This window comes from Xenopus laevis, chromosome 8S (assembly GCF_017654675.1).
Source record: "Xenopus laevis strain J_2021 chromosome 8S, Xenopus_laevis_v10.1, whole genome shotgun sequence".
NCBI lineage: Eukaryota > Metazoa > Chordata > Amphibia > Anura > Pipidae > Xenopus > Xenopus laevis.
The window spans coordinates 49,776,766-49,797,888 of record NC_054386.1 but is presented as its reverse complement, the minus strand read 5'-3'; the positions used below and the strand labels follow the sequence as shown (position 1 = coordinate 49,797,888).

The following is a 21,123-nucleotide window of genomic DNA, read 5'->3' as shown; positions in this document are numbered from 1 at the left end:
TACACATCCAGTCACTCCAGCCTTTATACATTACATTTTTGGATAACTAACTATATTAGAAACATTTTTTATTTTGCACAGCCTATCTATTTACCCAGTTTTTATTTTTACACTGAACAATTCCTTTAAATAAGCCCAATAGGATTATTTTGCCACCAATATAGATTCATGCAGCTTAGTTTCCATAAAGAACAATGTACTTTTTTATTATTACAGAGAGAAAGGAAAATCTTTTTAAAAATTAGAATTATTTGCCTAAAATAGTTGATGGCCTTCCTGTAATTTTAAGTTTTCTGGATAACGAGTTCCTAAATAAGGGATTCCATGCCATTTCCAATAAAAAAATAAGTACAGGTATAGGACCTGTTATCCAGAATGCTCGAGAACTGAGGTTTTTTCAGATAAGGGATCTTTCCATAATGCGGATCTCCATTTCAGTTTACTAAAATAAAATGTAAACATTAATTACACCCAATAGCATTGTTTTGCATCTGATTAGGCTTTATTTTATCTTTGATGGAATCAAGTACAAGGTACCGTTTCATTACTACAGAGTAAAAGAAAAGCATTTAAAAAAAATTTAATTATATAATTATAATGTAGTCTGTGGGAGGCAAACTTTCCATAACTCGGAGCTTTCTGCATAACGAGTTTCTGGGTAACAAGGATCCTATACCTGTAATATACAGTATCTCGCACATTTAAAATATAAAAGCTAAGACACTTCTTGATACCACATATTCAAAGGGTACCAAATATATATATGACTTCTAGAAACTCCAAAATATGCATTCTATCTGTAAAGCCTGTCTATCCACAGTTGATCTATAGCAAAAGTGCCTAAGAATAATAAAAACATGGAAACCCATATCATTTTAGAAAGTATAAATTCTGAAGGATTTAAAAATAGTTACATATTTAATTCTACTTCAAAACACAATTTTTTTCATGTTTTTTTTTTTTTATGGGTGAGCATTTGTATAATGAGAGGCTCACTCTACACTTATTCTCAGTGGCCCAACATGGCACCGGGAGCTACCACAGGCAGGAGGCATTATTTTTAAAAAAAAATAGTATCAGAGGAGGAAAACTCAGCAAAATGTATAAACTAGTAAAAGTATGAATAGAATGTGTCTTTATGAAGGACTTTATGGGGCCGATTCACTAAGGGTCGAATTTCGAAGTTAAAAATACTTCGAAATTCGACCCTCGAATTGAAATCCTTCGACTTCGAATATCGAAGTCGAAGGATTTAGCGCTAATCCTGCGATCGATCGATCGAAGGATTTTTCGTTCGATCGAACGATTAAATCCTTCGAATCGAACGATTCGAAGGATTTTAATCCAACGATCGAAGGAAAATCCTTCGATCAAAAAATCACAGGCAAGCCTATGGGGACCTTCCCCATAGGCTAACATTGACTTCGGTAGCTTTTAGCTGCCGAAGTAGGGGGTCGAAGTTTTTTTTAAAGGGGAAGTACTTCGACTATCGAATGGTCGAATAGTCGAACGATTTTTCGTTCGATTCGTTCGATTTCGTTCAAATTCGAACGAATTTAACCAATTCGATGGTCGAAGTACCCAAAAAATACTTCAAAATTCGAAGTTTTTTCATTCGAATCCTTCACTCGAGCTTAGTGAATCGGCCCCTATGTGTACTTGGCCTTTGGACTCATGCTTTTATATGGTCATGGAACTCCTACTTATATTTTACAATAGGGGTACTTTATTCCGCAGTATGATCAGCCTGATTTAGCCATCACACATGGGTGTCCAAATCAGGCAAAGATACATTTGTTTGGTGACTTCACCAAATGATAAGATCTTTATATGTAGCACAGTTTTACTCAAGGCACTTGGTACTTAGTATACACACACAGCCGTATTTATATATAGGCACTTATATAGGACCAGTGTCTAGGGTGGAAGGTTTAAAAAAAATTACCCCTGGCTGAAGATCTATGGATACGCCTCTCTATGTGTTGTTTGGCAAGGTGGTCAGCAGTTCTGGTGCAGCTCTGGACTGAAATGCACCTCTATAGAATGTGTATAGACAAGTATCTTTGTGAATGAACGTTTGCTCTTAGCACTTGCTTTAGTAAATGAGCCCTACAATGTACTGTTGCCAATATTGTGATGCAGTAAGACACAGGCCCAGAACAATCTTTATGACAAACAGTGACCAGACGAAAATAAATCCGTACTGCCATACTTGGAGACAAGTACTGCAGTAGACAAACTAGCTGCTTTTAAAGTAAAACTCCCAAACTTGGCTGCCCCTTTATTAGACACCAGTGGGATCACCTGACTATAGTTGGGAAGGGTGGGAGCCGCAACAAGGAGCTGATCACTGCTCCTGTTTAACTATAACAAACAAGGGAAAGTAGCTAGTAAGTTGCAGGTAAAACTTAGTCCCTTTGTAAAATGTATAATGAAGCAATAGAATTCTTAATGAATCAGATGAAAGTTGAGCGTAGGACTGGCCAGATGTGGGATGACTTTGATGTAGTTGGCCAGCTTAAATATATTGCAATATATGGACAAACAATCCCTGTTTTGTTTAAAGGGTAAGGCATTTTCAGTAGCAGTATGCACAAAATGTCTCTGTCTTAAATATATTGATAATGGGTTGAGTGCAGAGGACTCTTGTATTTGTCTATATGTATTTTGTGGTCACAGCCTCATTGCACCCCCGCCTAATGGTTTTTAAAAATTAGTGGTGAGCACAACTTTCCCTTGTTTGTTATAGTTAAACAGGAGCAGTGACCAGCTCCTTGTTGCGGCTCCCATCCTTCTCAACTATAGTCAGGTGATCCCACTGGTGTCTAATAAAGGGGCAGCCAAGTTTGGGAGTTTTACTTTGAAAGCAGCTAGTAAGTTGCAGGTAAAACTTAGTCCCTTTGTAAAATGTATAATGAAGCAATAGAATTCTTAATGAATCAGATGAAAGTTGAGGGTAGGACTGGCCAGATGTGGGATGACTTTGACGTAGTTGGCCAGCTTTAATATATTGCAATATATGGACAAACAATCCCTGTTTTGTTTAAAGGGTAAGGCATTTTCAGTAGCAGTATGCACAAAATGTCTCTGTCTTAAATATATTGATAATGGGTTGAGTGCAGAGGACTCTTGTATTTGTGTGTATATAGATATATATATATATATATATATATAGGAACAGAGAATCGCGATTCTCTGTTCCTGTACATTGTTCAACTACAGCACAGCACCCGATACTAATCGATCATCAGTCAGCGTGTGCGGACATTGGAGACTTATATATATATATATATATATATATATATATATATATATATATATATATATATATATATATATATATATAGTTAGTATATATGCGTGTATGTAAGAAAATCAGACTCGGTGTAGAATCCAGTACATTCTGCATCAGAATTAATGAGTATTTCTTCTATGACAGATATGTCCGCCCTTTCTGATACTGTAGTGATTTCCAATGACCCCTAAGCTTAGTTCTTAAGAACAGCACTGAGCATGTGCAGTGCCACTGACACTCAAAAGATGGCCTATTCAGAAGACGGGGAGCTGCTGTGGGCATATGTATATAAGACACAGCTGTTTGCTGTTATAGGGCTGTTGAAACTCTGGGCTGGTACTGTAAGTTCAGCAATACATCTTTACCTTTATGTATATACTTATAGCCTTGGCTTTTGAAATATTAAAAGCTATATATTTATTGACACGTTCCTAAATTATCTCTCATAAGTCTTCTCTTGTGTTTATAATCCAACTGCAAGAAAGAACTATGCCTACAAAATTCAATGTCACTATTGTATTTTGATTCTGGCAAATGACAGAGGGGCTGCTGTAAAATGCCATAGACAGTCACTATTTATTGGGTCTGTGGGGGCCTCTGTCCTGAAATTCCAGGGCATATTTTGAATCTCAGTCCAGGCCTGGTTGTTATGATTATAGACATGTTGTACCGAGACCGCTTTTTAGTGCACTGCCATATTTAACATTGTTGGTTGGCATGTTGTGTTGGTGTGCGTGCTCTCTGACACCAAATATTAAGATTGCCACTCACTGAGGAGCTTGGATCCAGGCAGTCTGTGTTCACCAGGAGAGGAGCAGCACCAGCCTGTAACAGACAGCAAGAAATGGAGTGAACAAAGGGTAAGTAGGCAATCAATAGTCACAAATGCACCTATAATGTACCAGAGAGAGATGCCTTACTCACTAGCTGCAGTTTTACTACATTCAGCATTTTCAGTGCCCAGCTATTAACACTTGTACTAATGGTGTCTGTGTACGGTATTTGCTGTGGTTCCTTTCCATATTTATACAGTGCATAGTAATAGGGGCCTGTAGAGGCTTTGCCACCCCTCCTCCCCACATAGATTTCAATGAAAGACCATATAAGCGACACTAATAATTCTCCTGGGCAGTATCAGGAGAAGCATTTGATTAAACTATTGACGTCTATGGAAAATATCTTGCTCATGAGTTTTTGACATGATAAACCATACGTAAAATAAAATATTTTCATGGAATTGAACTGAATCCAGGATTCAGTTGGGGATTCCTCTGAAGCTCAGCATTTTTTGTGGACTTGGAATCGTCCAAATCATTGATTTTTAATTAAACAGAATCCAAGTCCTTAAAGTCATGTAATTTTAAAGCATTGGGCAACTGAACAGCAGATGCCTTTAATACTCTCAAAAGGATCCATTATCCTGAAAACCATTATCCAGAAATCTTCAAACTACAGAAAAGCTGTCTCCCATACACTCCATTTTATCCAAATAATCCAGCTTTTTAAAAATGATTTATTTTTTCTCTATAATAATAAAACAGTACCTTGTACTTGATCCAAACTAAGATATAATAAATCCTTATTGGAAACAGAACCAGCCTCCTGATTACCGTGATTATTCATCCTCCTTATATGAACGATGGGATTTGTTTGCTCCTTTATATCAGGAGGTGAACAGAATTCAGCTACAGTTATATTCAAGCCATTTTTATTCAACCTTCTCAGTCCAGGCTTCAGGCTATACAAACGGCAGAATTATCTGCTTCGCTTGGCCAATTTTCCATGACCAGACAATCAATATACAGATAGTGAGCTGAATGTTGGGTCCGGACTCCCTGGGGCAAACACCTCGCAAATCAAGCAGGTTCTATTATCTGCTCTGAACCAAAGACAGCCTGCCATAAAATGCAATGCGCAAATAAGCCCATTACCTAATCCCCAAAGACAATGTAATGAGGAGTAAACGTTGGCACAGGACTCAAAGAAAAGCTTGTTTTAACTAAGCTTGGTGGATCATTCACCTTACTCCATTTCTGCATATTTACCCTTTCCGACCCATTTAATTGGGCCTTTTCATGCTTCACACATTTTTCATTGCATCACTTTGGTACACGTTTAAGACATATAGCCTTTGCATAAGTGAGTTAATATAACACTTTAAAAAATAAATAAGCCTTTCAGATAAAGAGTATTTGATCCTGCTTTATGTTATGGCAGTATAGTTGGTCATATTCAGGCAGCAATGCTGGTTACAATGAAACCAAAACAGGACCTCATTGCTAGTCCAATAGTTTATCATCACCCCTACATCTCAGTTTTATTGGGTGTCATGTATCTTTCACAATACCACTATAGGTTATCTCTGGCAGAATAAAAGACCCATTGGCAAGGTTTGTTTGTGATTCCACTAAATATTTGTACTGAGCTCCTGGTTTATTACTATCATTTACGATATTTGCCCTTCAAATAGAAGACATTGTTTTCTTGAGGACCTCGTGCTTCAAACATTGCAAAATAAAGGTCATTATTCTCTCTGGCAGTTATTATTCCAATGTCAGATCTGTGACTTAAGCTGGCCATAGACGCAAAGATCCGATCGTACGAATCAACGTACGATCGGACTTTCCCATCTCCCGACCCCCCACTAACCATTCAGATCAAAGTCTTTACCATTCCGATCAAATAAGAACAGATCACCCAATGTTCTGCCCCTGACAGCAATCGTACGATACTTATGTCTGACAACTCTAGTGACAGTCTCCCTCTGAAAATCGTACGATTGGCAATACACGCAGAGATATTATTGGCAGGCGACAGAAATTTTCTAACCTGTCCGATCGACCAAACGACCGATCTCCGACGGACGAAAAATGTTGGGACTCTCCACACACGGTCCGAAAATCGTACGAATCCACGATTCGTACGATCAAATCTTTGCGTCTATGGCCAGCTTTACAGTGGGACACTTGGCAGTATTGTGAATGAGAAGCGCCATAGGAAGCATTTTTTGGGGTGCAAGTGTATTTGAGATGCTTTTTAAAATAAGATAGGATATATAAAAGCAGTACAGTATATGAGATGTAGAGTAATTTGGAAACTAGACTCTATAACATTATAAAAGGGAAGGAATAGTTAAAACTTCTTCCTCTGTCTCAAATCAACTTGCTTTATTGCTGGGATTCTATGTGACTTTCTGACCACAGCAGTCTCAGATGCTATTTAAACCAGTTTACATCACTGCAAGATTTTGTTTAGAACTAATATGAATTTTATTATACAGGTATATGATCTATTATCCACAAAGCTCCAAATTACAGGAATGCCATCTCCCATAGACTTTAAGGAAACTATTCCAATTTGTTCAAATGATTTCCTTTTTGTCAGTAGTAATAAAGAAAATCCTTGTACTTGATCACAGGACATATATAATAAATACTTATTGAATTAAAAACAATCCTATTGGGTTTAATTAATATATCAATGATTTAATAGTAAACTTGAAATATGGAGATCTAAATTACAGAAAGACCCCTTACCCAAACCCCTCCCCCTAGGTTATTCTGGTTAACAGGTCCCATGCCTGTATTAATGACATTGCTCACACAATTCTGCAGACCTAACACTGTAATCAGACATGAAAGTGCATATAAAAAGATTTTACAACCACATATTATATTTATATTTAGGTATGGGATCTATTATCCGGCATGCTTTGGACCTGGGTTTCCAAAAAGAAATCTATCCATTATTTAGATCTCCATGAGTTAATTCTGATAAAAAAAATATTTCAACATTAGATTAACCCTTTAAGTGTCAGCAGAATTTCACATTTTGGTTACGTGAAAAGGCCAGCCGTTTTTGGAACATTTGAGCTTTCTAAAGCTTTCATGTATTTCCACCTCTGTTAAAAGATTTATAGCGCTAAATACCAAAAAATTAAAAATATATGAATTTATACCAGAAAAATATTTAATTTTACGCATGAGAATCCAACTGAGCCTCATGTCTCTTGAATGTACCAATACCAAATATGTATAGTTTTAGGGAGATTTAGGACTTCTGTACAGCAAAAACTCCTGGCAGTATATTACCGAATTTTGAAAGCACTAAGGCAGAAAACTACATACTTTAGATTCCAAGGCCAAAAATCCTGAAACAGGTTTACCCCAGAAAACCATATATTTTTGAAAACTACAAAAATGCTTATTCCTGCTGCTGATTCCAAAATGGGTAACTATGTCTCTCGACTCTCTACTAATTACCAAACATTAAAGCTTGTCTGAACATAGCAGTTTTTATAAAAAGTTATCAAAATTCTGAAAAATCACTTCAAAGGTTTTATTTCGCTGCTCTGAATATCCCGCACTGTATTAGGTACCAATAAAAAGCAAATTGAATATGATTGCCAGGGGTCCACTGAACAGTTTGATGCCCATTGTGTATAGGTTTACCAAATTATCTGGCATTAAGAGACCCCAATATCGATATATAGCAGACAAAATTTCCATGGGCAAAATGAAGTATCAAAGAACAGAGGGAAATGGTATAAAATCACTAAAATCCAACAAAACCACAAAAATCAATGCTTTTTTTTTTGCCTAGTCTAATCAGCAGTCAGAATCAAAGTTTGAATATTTTAGCATGGCCAAATAGGTTTTACGGACAGAAATAAGCGAACAACACCTTCGCAAACCTGAAAATGTAATAAAATGGCTAAACATGCAATAAAATGACTAAAAATGCACAAAAATCACAGAAATAGCAATATAACACAGAGATAACATACAAAAGGTATTGTGCAGTGCAGTTAGTAAATACGCTATTCACAATGGCAATAGAACAGTTTTTTCAGGCAAAAAAACAGACAATTCGAAAAAAAAGGCCCACGATCGGATCAGCCCGATATCTCCCCCTTAAATGTGGGCATATCGGGGAGAGATCCACTTGTTTGGTGTGTTTGTGTGGGGGGCACTAACCTGGGGTTGCAGGCTCACGATTGTCCAGGAGGGCTGGAGAAATGGCACTGTCTTCTTGCTGATCCGGTAAGTGTGCAGGGCTTGGTGCATCAGGAAGTGGAGACAGCAGGGAACGTAGTTTGCACATGCCTGCTGCTGCCTTTGGGGTCCTAGGCGATCGTGCCTCAGGGGCCACTCTATCCCCACCTAGGCTGGTTGCCTACGGGCTGGGGAATGAGTAGGAATGGAGCGAGCAGCTTTACAAGCTGCTTCTCTGTTCCAAAACCCTTTAATGCTGCAGAACATCGAATCTACGCTATGTGGCATTTAAAAAAATGCGATTTAAAGGGTTAACTAACAGGATTATTTTGCCATCATTATGAATTTATGCAGCTAAATTGCCATCAAGCTACTGTTTTATTATTACAGAGAAAAGGGAAAATCATTTTTAAAAATGTGAATTATTGATTAAAATGGAGTCTATGAGAGATGGCCTTCCCATAATTTAGCATTTTCTAGAAAACAGGTTTTCAGATTCCATACTTGTATATATGAAAAATGTTATAAGGGATATAGCATAGTATTATTATATGCTCATATATCTCCAATGTGACTTCTTATATTCTTAGAATTTACAACAATAGATGTGTAAATGGGCAATGAATAGATCTCAGCACTGTTCACAAACATTTGGATTATATTATCCTTCTGGGTAAATTTTTCAGATATAACACACAAGAGCCAGTAGAAACAATGCATGCTTAGTGATGTCATCAGTAAAATTTGTGCTCAGTGATATAATTCGTAGTTACAAAGTTAGATTTGGTTGAAAAAAGTCCATCAAGTTCAACCCCTCCAAATGAAACCCAGCATCCATACATACACACACTGACCCCTCCATACACTCACATAAACTATATATACCCATATCTATATTAATTGTACATATTAGTGTCACTATAGCCTTGGATTTTTCTGCTTGTCCATGAAATCATCCAAGTCCCTCTCAAAGGCATTAACAGACTTGACCATCACAACAACATCTGGCAGTGCATTCCACAATCTCACTGCCCTCACTCTAAATAACCACCTATGTGGCTTCAAATAAAAGTTATTTTCCTCTAGTCTGAAGGGGTGGCTTCTAGTGACCTTCTTTATGTGTAAAAAGGTCCCCTGCTATTTGTCGATAATGTCCTCTAATGTACTTGTAAAGTGTATTAATTTTCCCCAAGCATCTTTTTTTCAGAGAAAACATCCCCAACCTTCACAGTCTACCCTCATAATTTAAGTCTTCCATTCCTCTAACCAGTACAGTTGCACATCTCTGCACTCTCTCCAGCTCATTTATTATCCCTCTTAAAGTGGACCTGTCACCTACACATAAAAAGCTGCTTAATGAAAGTCCTTTGCAAATTAAATATGAAACCCCAAAAAATGTTTTCATTAAAACATCCATACCTGTTATAAAGGTGTTTAAATATCTAAACTGTCAATCAAATATTACCTGCCCCACCTCTATGCCCGTGGTATAGAGGAGGGGCAGTCAATTACTTTCACTTTCCATTCAGCACTTCCTACATGTCACTGCTCTCCTCACATTCCCCCTTCCCTCCTCAGGCTCTATAATTGTGTAGGGCACTGCACATGGACATTAGGTCCCCCTTTTCGGGTGATACACAATTTCCCTTAATAACCATGTCCACAAAATGGCTGCTGCCTGCTTGCTGTGATTGTATAATTCCAAGTCAGAGGGAAACAAAATTTAAATAATAAATACAGTGTAAGTAAAGTTTAATTTTGCTCAACTAACATGACAGAATAGAATTTGAAATTATTTCTTAGGGTGACAGGTCCCCTTTAAGGACTGTAGTCCAAAACTGTACCTCATACTCAGGTGAGGCCTTACCAGGGACCTATAAAGAGGCAAAATGATGTTTTCATCCCTTGAGTTTATGCCCTTTTTTTTATACAAGACAGTACTTTATTTGCTTTAGTGGCCACAGAATAACACTTCCTAGAATTAGACAACTTATGTACAAAAACCCCTAGATCCTTCTCAGTTAAGGAAATTCCCAACACACTACCATTTAGAGTATAACTTGCATTTATATTATTTTTGCCAAAGTGCATAACCTTCTATTTAGCAACACTGAACCTCGTTTTCCAGTTTGCTGCCCAGTTTTCCAGCTTAGTCAAATCACTCTGCAAAGTGGCAGCATCCTGCATGGAACTTATAGTTTTTGTGCAATTTTGTTTGGCAATCACAGAGCTAAGCTCTGTAAGTATCCTGGGATGAATACCATCCAGTCCTAAACCTTTGTTTATCTTAACATGTTCTAGTCTCTTTTTAATTTCCTCATGCGTGAACCATACATCATTAGTTCAGTTGTTTTAGAATTACTTATATTAGATATACCATGACCTGGATGAATGAAAATCTTCATAGTCATATTGCCATTCATTTTGGACATCAGGGACTCACTCCTTGTAGCTTATGCCTGGGTTCAGGGCCAGAACTAGGGGTAGGCAGAGGAGGCACGTGCCTAGGGTGCAAAGGTGGAGGGGCGCCAGGCACCGTACCTCTTCTGCCGCCTTACCCCTAGTTCAGACCTTTATTTCTCAACCTATAGCATAAATCCCTACTTCTTGGACATGAGCACTCTTTTTCACATGCGCCATGCACACGCACATCACAAGGGGGAAGTGTAGTCAGCCGGGTTGCCTTGGGCACCCAGCTGACTTGGCCCGGCACTGCCTGGGTTCCACCATAAAAGGTCACAGAGCCAACAAGATTTTACAAAAAGACCAAAAACATCTACTAAATGAATGGGTCAGACAGATCAATTTTAACATTGAAGCCCTTAAGCAGAAAATTGAACATCTGAAACAGAGTCTGGCAAAACAACTACCTGATGTAACTCTGGAAAGGGTGGATGTTTTTGTAGAACAAACTCCAGGTGAACATACAGGCCTCACTTGGATGTTCACCTGGAGTTTGCTTATGTCTCTCCTTACTCTTCTGGCCCAACACATGAAGAGTAAGGAGAGACATAAGCAAATTCACCACCTTACTGTAATGAAGCAGCAGTTGGAAAGCAACAGAAGAACTAACCTGGAGGCAGAACCCACCAAAGACACGTGGGTTAAGAACCAGATAGGTTGAACTATGCAGTGACACTACAATACATCCCAGTAGTTGAACTCATCACTGCCACAGAATCTGCCATCAATAATAATCACATAAAAAAGGAAGAAGCGGAACAACTCTGGCTAAAAATGTCAGCTGCCTTGTCAAGTGCCAGAACACCTCCCTCTAACATTACTACACAAGAGAGGAGAACTCTCAGTTCTCTGAGTAAGGACCCAAACATCACTATCCTGTCAGCAGATAAAGGGCGATGCACTGCAAGATAACCACACTACTTAGTGATAGCAATACATGAGCCCTTAAGGAAATACACAACCAGCTGTTACAAGAAAAAGGTGATAGGTTGCTTACATACGACATGCAGCATTGCAAAATTCTTGGCTAAAATCTTAGCCCCGTTGGTAGGCAATACAGTGCATCATATCCAGAATGCCAAAGAGTTTGTATCGAAGATTCATGGCGTTACACTAGAGGCAGAAGAAACAATGTTATCATATGATGTCACTTCATTGTTCACATGTATATCTACGACAGAGGCAATTGAGACTGTAAGAAATTGACTGCAACAAGATAACACCCTCAGCAGCTCAGTCCTAACGAAGTATGTTTGTTGCTAGATTTGTGCATTAACACCACATACTTCAAGTACAAGGAACTTTTTTTATAGACAGAAAAATGGCTGTGCAATGGGTTCTCCAGTTTCTCCCATTGCAGCTAACTTGTACATGGAGGAAGTGAAAAGGAGAACCTTACTTACTTTCCAGGGAACTACACTGAGTCACTAGATCAGATATGGATGACACTTGGGTTAAAATCAGATCCAATGAAGTGGTGGCCTTCACAGAACTAATTAACTCAGTGGACAATAACATCAAATTCACAAGGGAAGATGTCCACGGGAACAATCTTGCCTTTTTGGACTGTTTGATATGCATCCAAGAGTGGGGTAGCTTGTAAATGGAAGTATACAGGAAACCCACTCGGATCAATATCTGTTGTTCGATTCTCACCATCCGCTGGAACACAACTGATGGCAACTAATACAGAGTCCAAGGACAAGGAGCATAAACATCTCAGAGGAGCTTTGAAAGCGTGTGGCTACCTAGACTGGGCAGCAACCAAGCCAAATGGGAACACCAAAATAAATAACCGCCCGGAGGCACATAGTAAGTGAAACATAGTCATCCAAATGTAGCTGGAGTGTCGGACAAACTCAGTAGGATTTTCAACAAAACACATCCTTAGGTTTTTCAAACCTAGCAACACACTGAGACAAAAACTGGTACACCCAAAGGATCCAACGCCTAAAGAAAAAGCAATGTAGTATACGCAGTCCAGTGTAGTGAGAAGTGCACTGATCTATACATTGGGGAGACAAGACAACTGCTCACCAAGCAAATGGCTCCAGATAGGAGGGCGAACTCTACAGGGCAAGACTAACCTGTCTTTCTACACCTAAAAGACAAGGGACAAATCTTGGATAAAGAAGACCGCTGGTTTAAAAGAGGCGTAAAAGAGGCGAACGGTGGAGAAACCATCCCTGAAAGGAGGCGGGGGCCTTCGACACCACCTGTCTGCTACATACAATGCTGTTCTCACATCTGTACCCCGGCAGTTTCAGAATACTTCACACATCCATTCATGCAACTCTCACAAGTAACACCTGTTTCTAAGCGTTGCATGGTAATCATATCACAGTAACTACACAGAATAAACACCTCTGTGAATTTCAGATGTCACCTCTCTGAAGAGTTACAATGTGCCATTGTGATTGGAATCGTGGAAGAGTTTATATACTGACTTCCCACACCAGTCAGTAAAACTGAAGAAGCTGCTCGGATGAGTAGTGAAACTTCTTCAATGATTACTCAGCAAGTCCAGGTGTTTTAGAATTACTTATATAAGACATACATCATTAGTTGTATTACTAAGATTGGGACTTTTAAGAAGGAAACATTCATAGTACATAGTTACATAGTTAAATTGGGTTGAAAAAAGACAAAGTTCATCAAGTTCAACCCCTCCAAACGAAAACCCAGCATCCATACACACACCCCTCCCTACTTTTAATTAAATTCTATACACCCATACCTATACTAACTATAGAGCTTAGTATCACAATAGCTTTTGATATTATGTCTGTCCAAATAATCATCCAAGCCATTCTTAAAGGCATTAACTGAATCAGCCATCACAACATCACCCGGCAGTGCATTCCACAACCTCACTGTCCTGACTGTGAAGAACCCCCTACGTTGCTTCAAATGAAAGTTCTTTTCTTCTAGTCTAACTGGTCATTAACTGGTTCCTTATTTGTGTAGACAGACAAAAAATAAGACTTCAGAATCTCAGCTTTTTACTGTTCTCATCAACCAGCTAACCCCCTCTGATATTAAGGGTCCCACCCGTCCCTCTTAATTTTTTTACTATTTACATATTTAAAAAATAATTTTGCATTCTTTTTACTGCTTGCTGCAATACCCTTTTTCATATCAATTTTAGCTTGTCAGATAAGTTGTTTCTTTTTTTTTGTATGATTTATTGGCCTCCTTGTACCTGATAAACTTTTCGGCTGTCCCAACTAACTTGAAAGCCTTAAAAGCACGTATTTTCTTCAACTCAACAACAACACTTCTATTGAACAGTTTTGTTTGCCAACAATGTTCCTTGCTTACAAGGGGAATATTCTGATGTATATTTATTAAACAGTGTTTTAAAAATGTCCTATTTTTGTTCTGTTTAACCCAGTGAAAAGCATTTCCCACTTAATATGTTGCAGAGGTGCCCTTATACTGTCAAAGTTTGCATGTCTAAATAACTACATGACTTACTGAAACTTCTGTATTAAAAAAAATAATAAGTACTCCCCGCTGTGAAATATGAGGATATTAGAAATTACCTTGGAGTTCCATGACCTGTATAAAAGGTCTAGGTCTTCGGCATTGGTCATGGTGCTCGTTGGTGACTTGAAAAATCTTTATATTTTGCAATGGAGGTACATTATTCCTTTTATATTTTATTTATGGCACATTACTAATGGCCTTTGGGTAAAAATATGTTTATGCACACATACAGTATGATAGGTACATTATGTAGTTACATAGTTAAATTGGGTTGAAAAAAGACAAAGTCCATCAAGTTCAACCCCTCCAAATGAAAACCCAGCATCCATACACACACCCCTCCCTACTTTTAATTAAATTCTATATACCCATACCTATACTAACTATAGAGCTTAGTATCACAATAGCCTTTGATATTATGTCTGTCCAAAAAATCATCCAAGCTATTCTTAAAGGCATTAACTGAATCAGCCATCACAACATCACCCGGCAGTGCATTCCACAACCTCACTGTCCTGACTGTGAGGTTGCTTCAAATGAAAGTTCTTTTCTTCTAGTCTAAAGGGGTGGCCTCTGGTACGGTGATCCACTTTATTTGTCTATAATGTCCTCTAATGTACTTGTAAAGTGTAATCATGTCCCCTCGTAAGCGCCTTTTTTCCAGAGAAAACAACCCCAACCTTGACAGTCTACCTTCATAATTTAAGTCTTCCGTCCCTCTAACCAATTTAGTTGCACGTCTCTGCACTCTCTCCAGCTCATTTATATCCCTCTTAAGGACTGCAGTCCAAAACTGCACTGCATAGTCCAGTTGAGGCATTACCAGGGACCTATAAAGAGGTATAATTATGTTTTCATCCCTTGAGTTAATGCCCTTTTTTATGCAAGACAGAACTTTATTTACTTTAGTAGCCACAGAATGACACTGCCCAGAATTAGACAACGTGTTATCTACAAAGACCCCAAGATCCTTCTCATTTAAGGAAACTCCCAACACACTGCAATTTAGTGTATAACTTGCATTTATATTATTTTTGCCAAAGTGCATAACCTTGCATTTATCAACATTGAACCTCATTTTCCAGTTTGCTGCCCAGTTTTCCAATTTAGACAAATCACTCTGCAAAGTGGCAGCATCCTGCATGGAACCTATTGTTCTGCACAATTTAGTATCATCTGCAAAAATAGAAACAGTACTTTCAATGCCCACCTCCAGGTCATTAATAAACAAGTTGAAAAGCAAGGGACCTAGTACAGAGCCCTGCGGTACTCCACTAACAACACTGGTCCAATTAGAAAATGTTACATTTACCACCACTCTTTGTAGTCTATCTTTTAGCCAGTTCTCTATCCAGGTACAAATACTATGTTCCAGGCCAACATTCCTTAATTTAACCAGTAACCTTTTGTGTGGCACTGTATCAAATGCTGTAGCAAAGTCTAAGTAAATCACATCCACTGCCATCCCAGAATCGAGGTCTCTACTTACATTCTCATAAAAAGAAATGAAGTTAGTCTGGCAAGATCTATTACGCATAAAACCATGCTGGCACAAACTCATAGTATTATGATTTGCTATGAAGTCCAGTATCTTATCCTTTATTAACCCTTCGAAAAGCTTTCCTACCACTGACGTCAGACTAACTGGCCTATAGTTTTGAGGCTGAGAACGGGATCATTTTTTGAATAGGCACCACATTAGCAATTCGCCAGTCTCTCGGCACTATGCCAGATCTCAATGAATCCTGAAAAATTAAGTAAAGAGGTTTGGCAATCACAGAGCTAAGCTCGCTAAGTACCCTGGGATGAATACCATCTGGCCCTGGACCTTTGTTAATCTTAACATGTTCTAGTCTCTTTTGAATTTCTTCATGTGTGAACCATGCATCATTAGTTGTATTACTAGAATTGGGACTGTGAAGAAGGAAACCTTCACTTACTGGTTCCTCATTTGTGTAGACAGATGAAAAATATGAGTTCAGAATCTGCGCTTTTATTTTGTTTTCATCAACCAGCTGATCCCCCCTCTGATAGTAAGGGTCCCAACCCTTCCTGCTTCATTTTTTTACTATTAACATATTTAAAAAAATAATTTTGGATTTTTTTTACTGCTTGCTGTAGTGTAATATGAAAATGTAATCTTAATAATAAGCATTGTTGCTGAAAACAAACTATAGAGCCCTGTATATGATGTTCCACTCACTATGCTAGAAAGGCCAGCACATAATTATAAGCACATGCTTCCATTCTATAAACAAATCAAACCCTATGCTTAATCCAGCTAAACTTCTGCTTCCACATCTGACCAATCAAAGAAAATATAATGTTTCTGTGAGCAACACGTATAACAACCAGCACACACAAAATATCTACAAAAAAACTTTCTCCTACATTATAGGATAGAGTGGAATGTTTATTTCTGTATAGAATATATTTATTGGATACAGCACAGCTTGTTGTTTAGAGCAATGCATAGCATCACAGTTTGGGCTCATGGGAGCCATAATGCAGCCAACCCATTGCATGTTCTATTGATCCCCCAACAGAACAGCTGCTTATATCATTAGCAAAAGTGCATCTGTCGACATGATTGACCCTCTGACTGAGCCACCTGTGCTTCTATAAGATGATCTTTAAAAGACGATCTGGATTGGATGCTGAGAACCGTGTGTCTGAATTGCTAGAAATAATATAATCCCAATAGTAGATTTAAAAAGGGATTAAAGGTCATCTTGGAGTTCTTTGACCACTGATTTCATTAAAAAGTCAGAGGGAAAATATTTCAAAATATTCCAAGATAATATTTATACCATACTGTGTGCTAGCACCATAAACAACCCTACCAGAAAGGAAATATCCCAGTTAACTGGGAACAGGAACTAGCTGAACAGGCCCTGAGCTTTATCTTTAGAAGGTACCCGGTGCTGTCCAAGAGGAGGGAGTTCTTGTCTGGTTTGACAAGAATTTGAGTTTCCTGAAGAAAAAACAGCCCAACTGACCCAATAAAAATTTGCCCATGGCAGTTTACAGCAGCTCCTCTGACAATTGCCAGGATCTACAGATTCTGAGTTTGGGTCTGGAGTAGTTCAGTCAAGTAAGGAATTTCAAAGCCTGAAACTGAGATACAAGGAAGCCCTGCCCAGGAGTTAGCATATGTTTCAGGAGTGCCTTGCACTGCCTATATCTATTGAAAAATCGGGAGTCCATACAGCTATTCAGCATGGCCAAAAGGACCAGCCCCAGTTCCAAGGCAGTCAAATCCAAATAAGTTTATATCAAAAAAGATATATATCCCAAGGCCTTTTAGAGTAAAAATAAAAATAATTTATTGAATTTCACATTTAAAAAGTATTCAGTACATACCACCCCACATATCTCACCTTACGCGTTTCGCACCTTCCGGCGCTTAGTCATAGGTGTGTCTGTCAGTAAGGAATCAAGTACAGAATTTAAACCCGGGTGATCCCACCCTTTTTCGTTTAAAACCAATCCTGGGTCACAAGCAATTAACCATGCTTTCCTATATATTAACCCATAATACCTATCCAGGGTGTATGTACCATTTCCCTTATATTATACAGAATAGTGTAAAGTTGTACATTATATTCAAAATATCCATTAACAACACAATCCTTAAGGTTAGTTATTGCACAACATTATATTTAAACAGTATATAATCATTAGCCCTCAAACCAATTAGTTGATCTCTAACTTTGCACAAACCACATTATTGCCGAATTTGTATATAACATCACCAAACATTTTGCTACATGTAATAGAGGGGATATAAACCAATTTTCTATCCAGGGAATAGAGAGGGTGAGATTAGGAATAAGAGGGGGGGACCATCAGAAACTTTTGGAGAGGAGAGAAGTTTATTGGATTTTTCATCTGGGAACACGTTTGCCATTAGGGCTTAATTATAAATTTGACGTGACATGTTACACTTGAATACAAATATGAGAAAGAAATATACTCACTATATAATACTACTAATGGAATGGAATGCGGACAGTGTAGACAATATATACAAATTCGGCAATAATGTGGTTTGTGCAAAGTTAGAGATCAACTAATTGGTTTGAGGGCTAATGATTATATACTGTTTAAATATAATGTTGTGCAATAACTAACCTTAAGGATTGTGTTGTTAACGGATATTTTGAATATAATGTACAACTTTACACTATTCTGTATAATATAAGGGAAATGGTACATACACCCTGGATAGGTATTATGGGTTAATATATAGAAGGAAAGCATGGTTAATTGCTTGTGACCCAGGATTGGTTTTAAACGAAAAGGGGTGGGATCACCCGGGTTTAAATTCTGTACTCGATTCCTTACTGACAGACACACCTATGACTAAGCGCCGGAAGGTGCGAAACGCGTAAGGTAGGATATGTGGGGTGGTATGTACTGAATACTTTTTAAATGTGAAATTCAATAAATTATTTTTATTTTTACTCTAAAAGGCCTTGGGATATATATCTTTTTTGATATAAACTTATTTGGATTTGCCTTGCACTGCCTGCCTCTCCTTCTTTGTGTGGCATGAAGGGGCATGTGAGGGGAACCCTTGCCCAGCCATTGTCACCCACCGCAAGCGACACTGCATACATAGACAAATATTTATGATCCATTCCCAGAGCAAATCCCAGGGTAGCAGGTACATTGCCAGCAAAAAAATGGCCAATTGTTTTGCATTTTGCAACACCTTATTGTACAAGGACATATCTTTACTGGCATAGTCTTCTCTTAGTACAGACTATGAGGAAAGTAGGCAGGTCTATTTACTGCCCTGTTCAACTGTCCATGCCCCAAATCATAGTAGATAATGCTATTTTCTTGTCAGAAAAAAACAATATTAGGGCTATGGGCCAGACAACTGCACTTACAAAAAGCTAGAAATGCAAGGTAAACCAGTATTACCTTGACAGAAGTTTTGGGGAAAGAAGCAAAAGGGGAATAAATATACATGCAAAGCAAAAATAAAAATGAATGTATAACCTCATATGAACATGCAGGTATATCTTGTTTTCTATTCTAATTTAAGTTGTATTTTCTTTATTTCCTTTATTCTCTGACATTACCACTTCCTTTAATACCTTCTGCCAATCCACAGAGCAGCATAGTATTGTGCCTTACTTCCTCCTTATGGGGTGCCGTTTGTCCCAAATACATTCTGTATACAAAACTATCCCTAATACACAGAATGAATGTCTCTCGTGGTATATAAGTATTTATGAACATACACAGATAAATATAATATACAAAAGACTTATTTCTATTAAAGAATGAAAACAAAATCTGGTTAGTGCACAAAAGGATGTCATTATATCACAAACTCCATTCTGTACAGTTTAACAAGCAATCTGTCTCACAAATGTATAACCTCCATGTAACGGACACACTTATGTGCAAAGTTACTTATAGAATGAATTATGTAAAAACAAAGTTGGACATAATATATAATAGTGTAACTAACTAGTGCTTGTCAAGCTAGATTTGAATGACAAAATAAATATCTGTGGCAGAAAGCAAGATTTTATAGCACAGGATTCATTCTTTCCACAAAATGACAGTTTTGTTTCACAAAACAGATAAAATAACCATTCTGTGAAGCAACACTGTCAGTCACATTCCTGAACCAATAAGAACAAAGCTTATTGCCATATACAAACAAGATGAGAAGTGGCCAGCTCTGCTCCACATGGCTAAGGCAAAGTATCTGACCTGCTATAGAGGGCGCCCTCTAATGTCCCCTGTGCTGCATAGTAATAAACATGAACAAACCTTTCCTAAAAGAGCTGCTGTTAAACACTACAGGTTCATAAATGGAAGTTTTTACAAATGGCTGAGAAATATAATGCTGCACTTATAATGATTGTAGAGAAAGAAAAGTATGCAAAACATAAATATGATCATTTTAAGTGATATGGCTATTCTTATTGTAGTAACCTGTTTGTGTGGCCATTTTGGTTAAGGGCATTCCTGCTGTTTTGCCATTATTTTATGACTCACTCCTGTTCCTCTTCCTGTCTAAGCTGAGAGCAATAATGGGACAGGCCACACCCACCTGCCATCTTCTATTAAATGTACCAGAAGTTACTGTGCTTGTCTGGCTGCTTTGCCTGCCTCTCAGAGTCAGTTATAAGTTTTGTATATGATAGTTAGACTCCAATGTCTCCTCCTAGCTGTAATCTTGCACCAATTAGCTTGTAGTAGTCTCTTAATAATGTGCTTAGCTATAGTTCAACTACTACATAATAGAATTAGCCAGCGACTTGGGACTGATCATGTGCATCGCACATTGTGTATAGTATGATGTGTAGGTTATATGAACATCCACTCCTGAGTATTGTGTGTAAACAAAAGGCTTCAGGACTTCAACTTCACCTCCTTTCGTGAATTCGGGTCTTTTCACCGCTTCGGGACTTCAGCTTCGTCTTTTCGGCACTTCCGCATTCGGTAATATGTGCAATGGCCGCACGGCTTGGGCGCTCTTAAAGGGGACCCGGCTCTTTGAAAAATGCAGCACTTATGGGCCCCCCTTCAGGCCTGGAACACTTGTCCCCCCCTGCTGGCGGCCCTGGACATGCATGTGACATGGGCGCAGTTGTGCTCTCTGCTCTAGTGTTGTGCCCCCCTTGACCCACTCTGATGTGAAAGGGTTAAGCACTGGGCAGGTAAGGGGACGGCATCATTAGAGTCTTTTGTTATAAATAAATATAAAGCATTGTATAGCTTCTTGCTTCTATATAAATAGATTATGATCCCCTAAAATTGCCCCTGCATAAATGACCCCCTTTTGTTTACACACAGTACTCAGGAGTGGCTGCTCATATAACCTACACATCATACTATACAGAATGCGTGGTC

At 38.3% G+C, this 21,123-nt stretch overlaps 1 protein-coding gene across 5 annotated transcripts in view; it reads right to left on the bottom strand.

Moving 5' to 3' along the window:
* Positions 1 to 21,123, bottom strand: part of dlg3.S (discs, large homolog 3 S homeolog) — a 146,381-nt gene that overhangs the window by 100,618 nt on the left and 24,640 nt on the right. For 3 of the 5 annotated variants that reach the window (XM_041574420.1, XM_041574419.1, XM_041574418.1), the window contains exon 2: positions 4,067 to 4,120. The exons of the other annotated variants lie outside the window; for them this stretch is intronic. In XM_041574420.1, the coding sequence (XP_041430354.1) occupies positions 4,067 to 4,120 (54 nt within the window). The remainder of the gene's footprint in view (positions 1 to 4,066; positions 4,121 to 21,123) is intronic. 5 annotated transcript variants of the gene reach the window in all.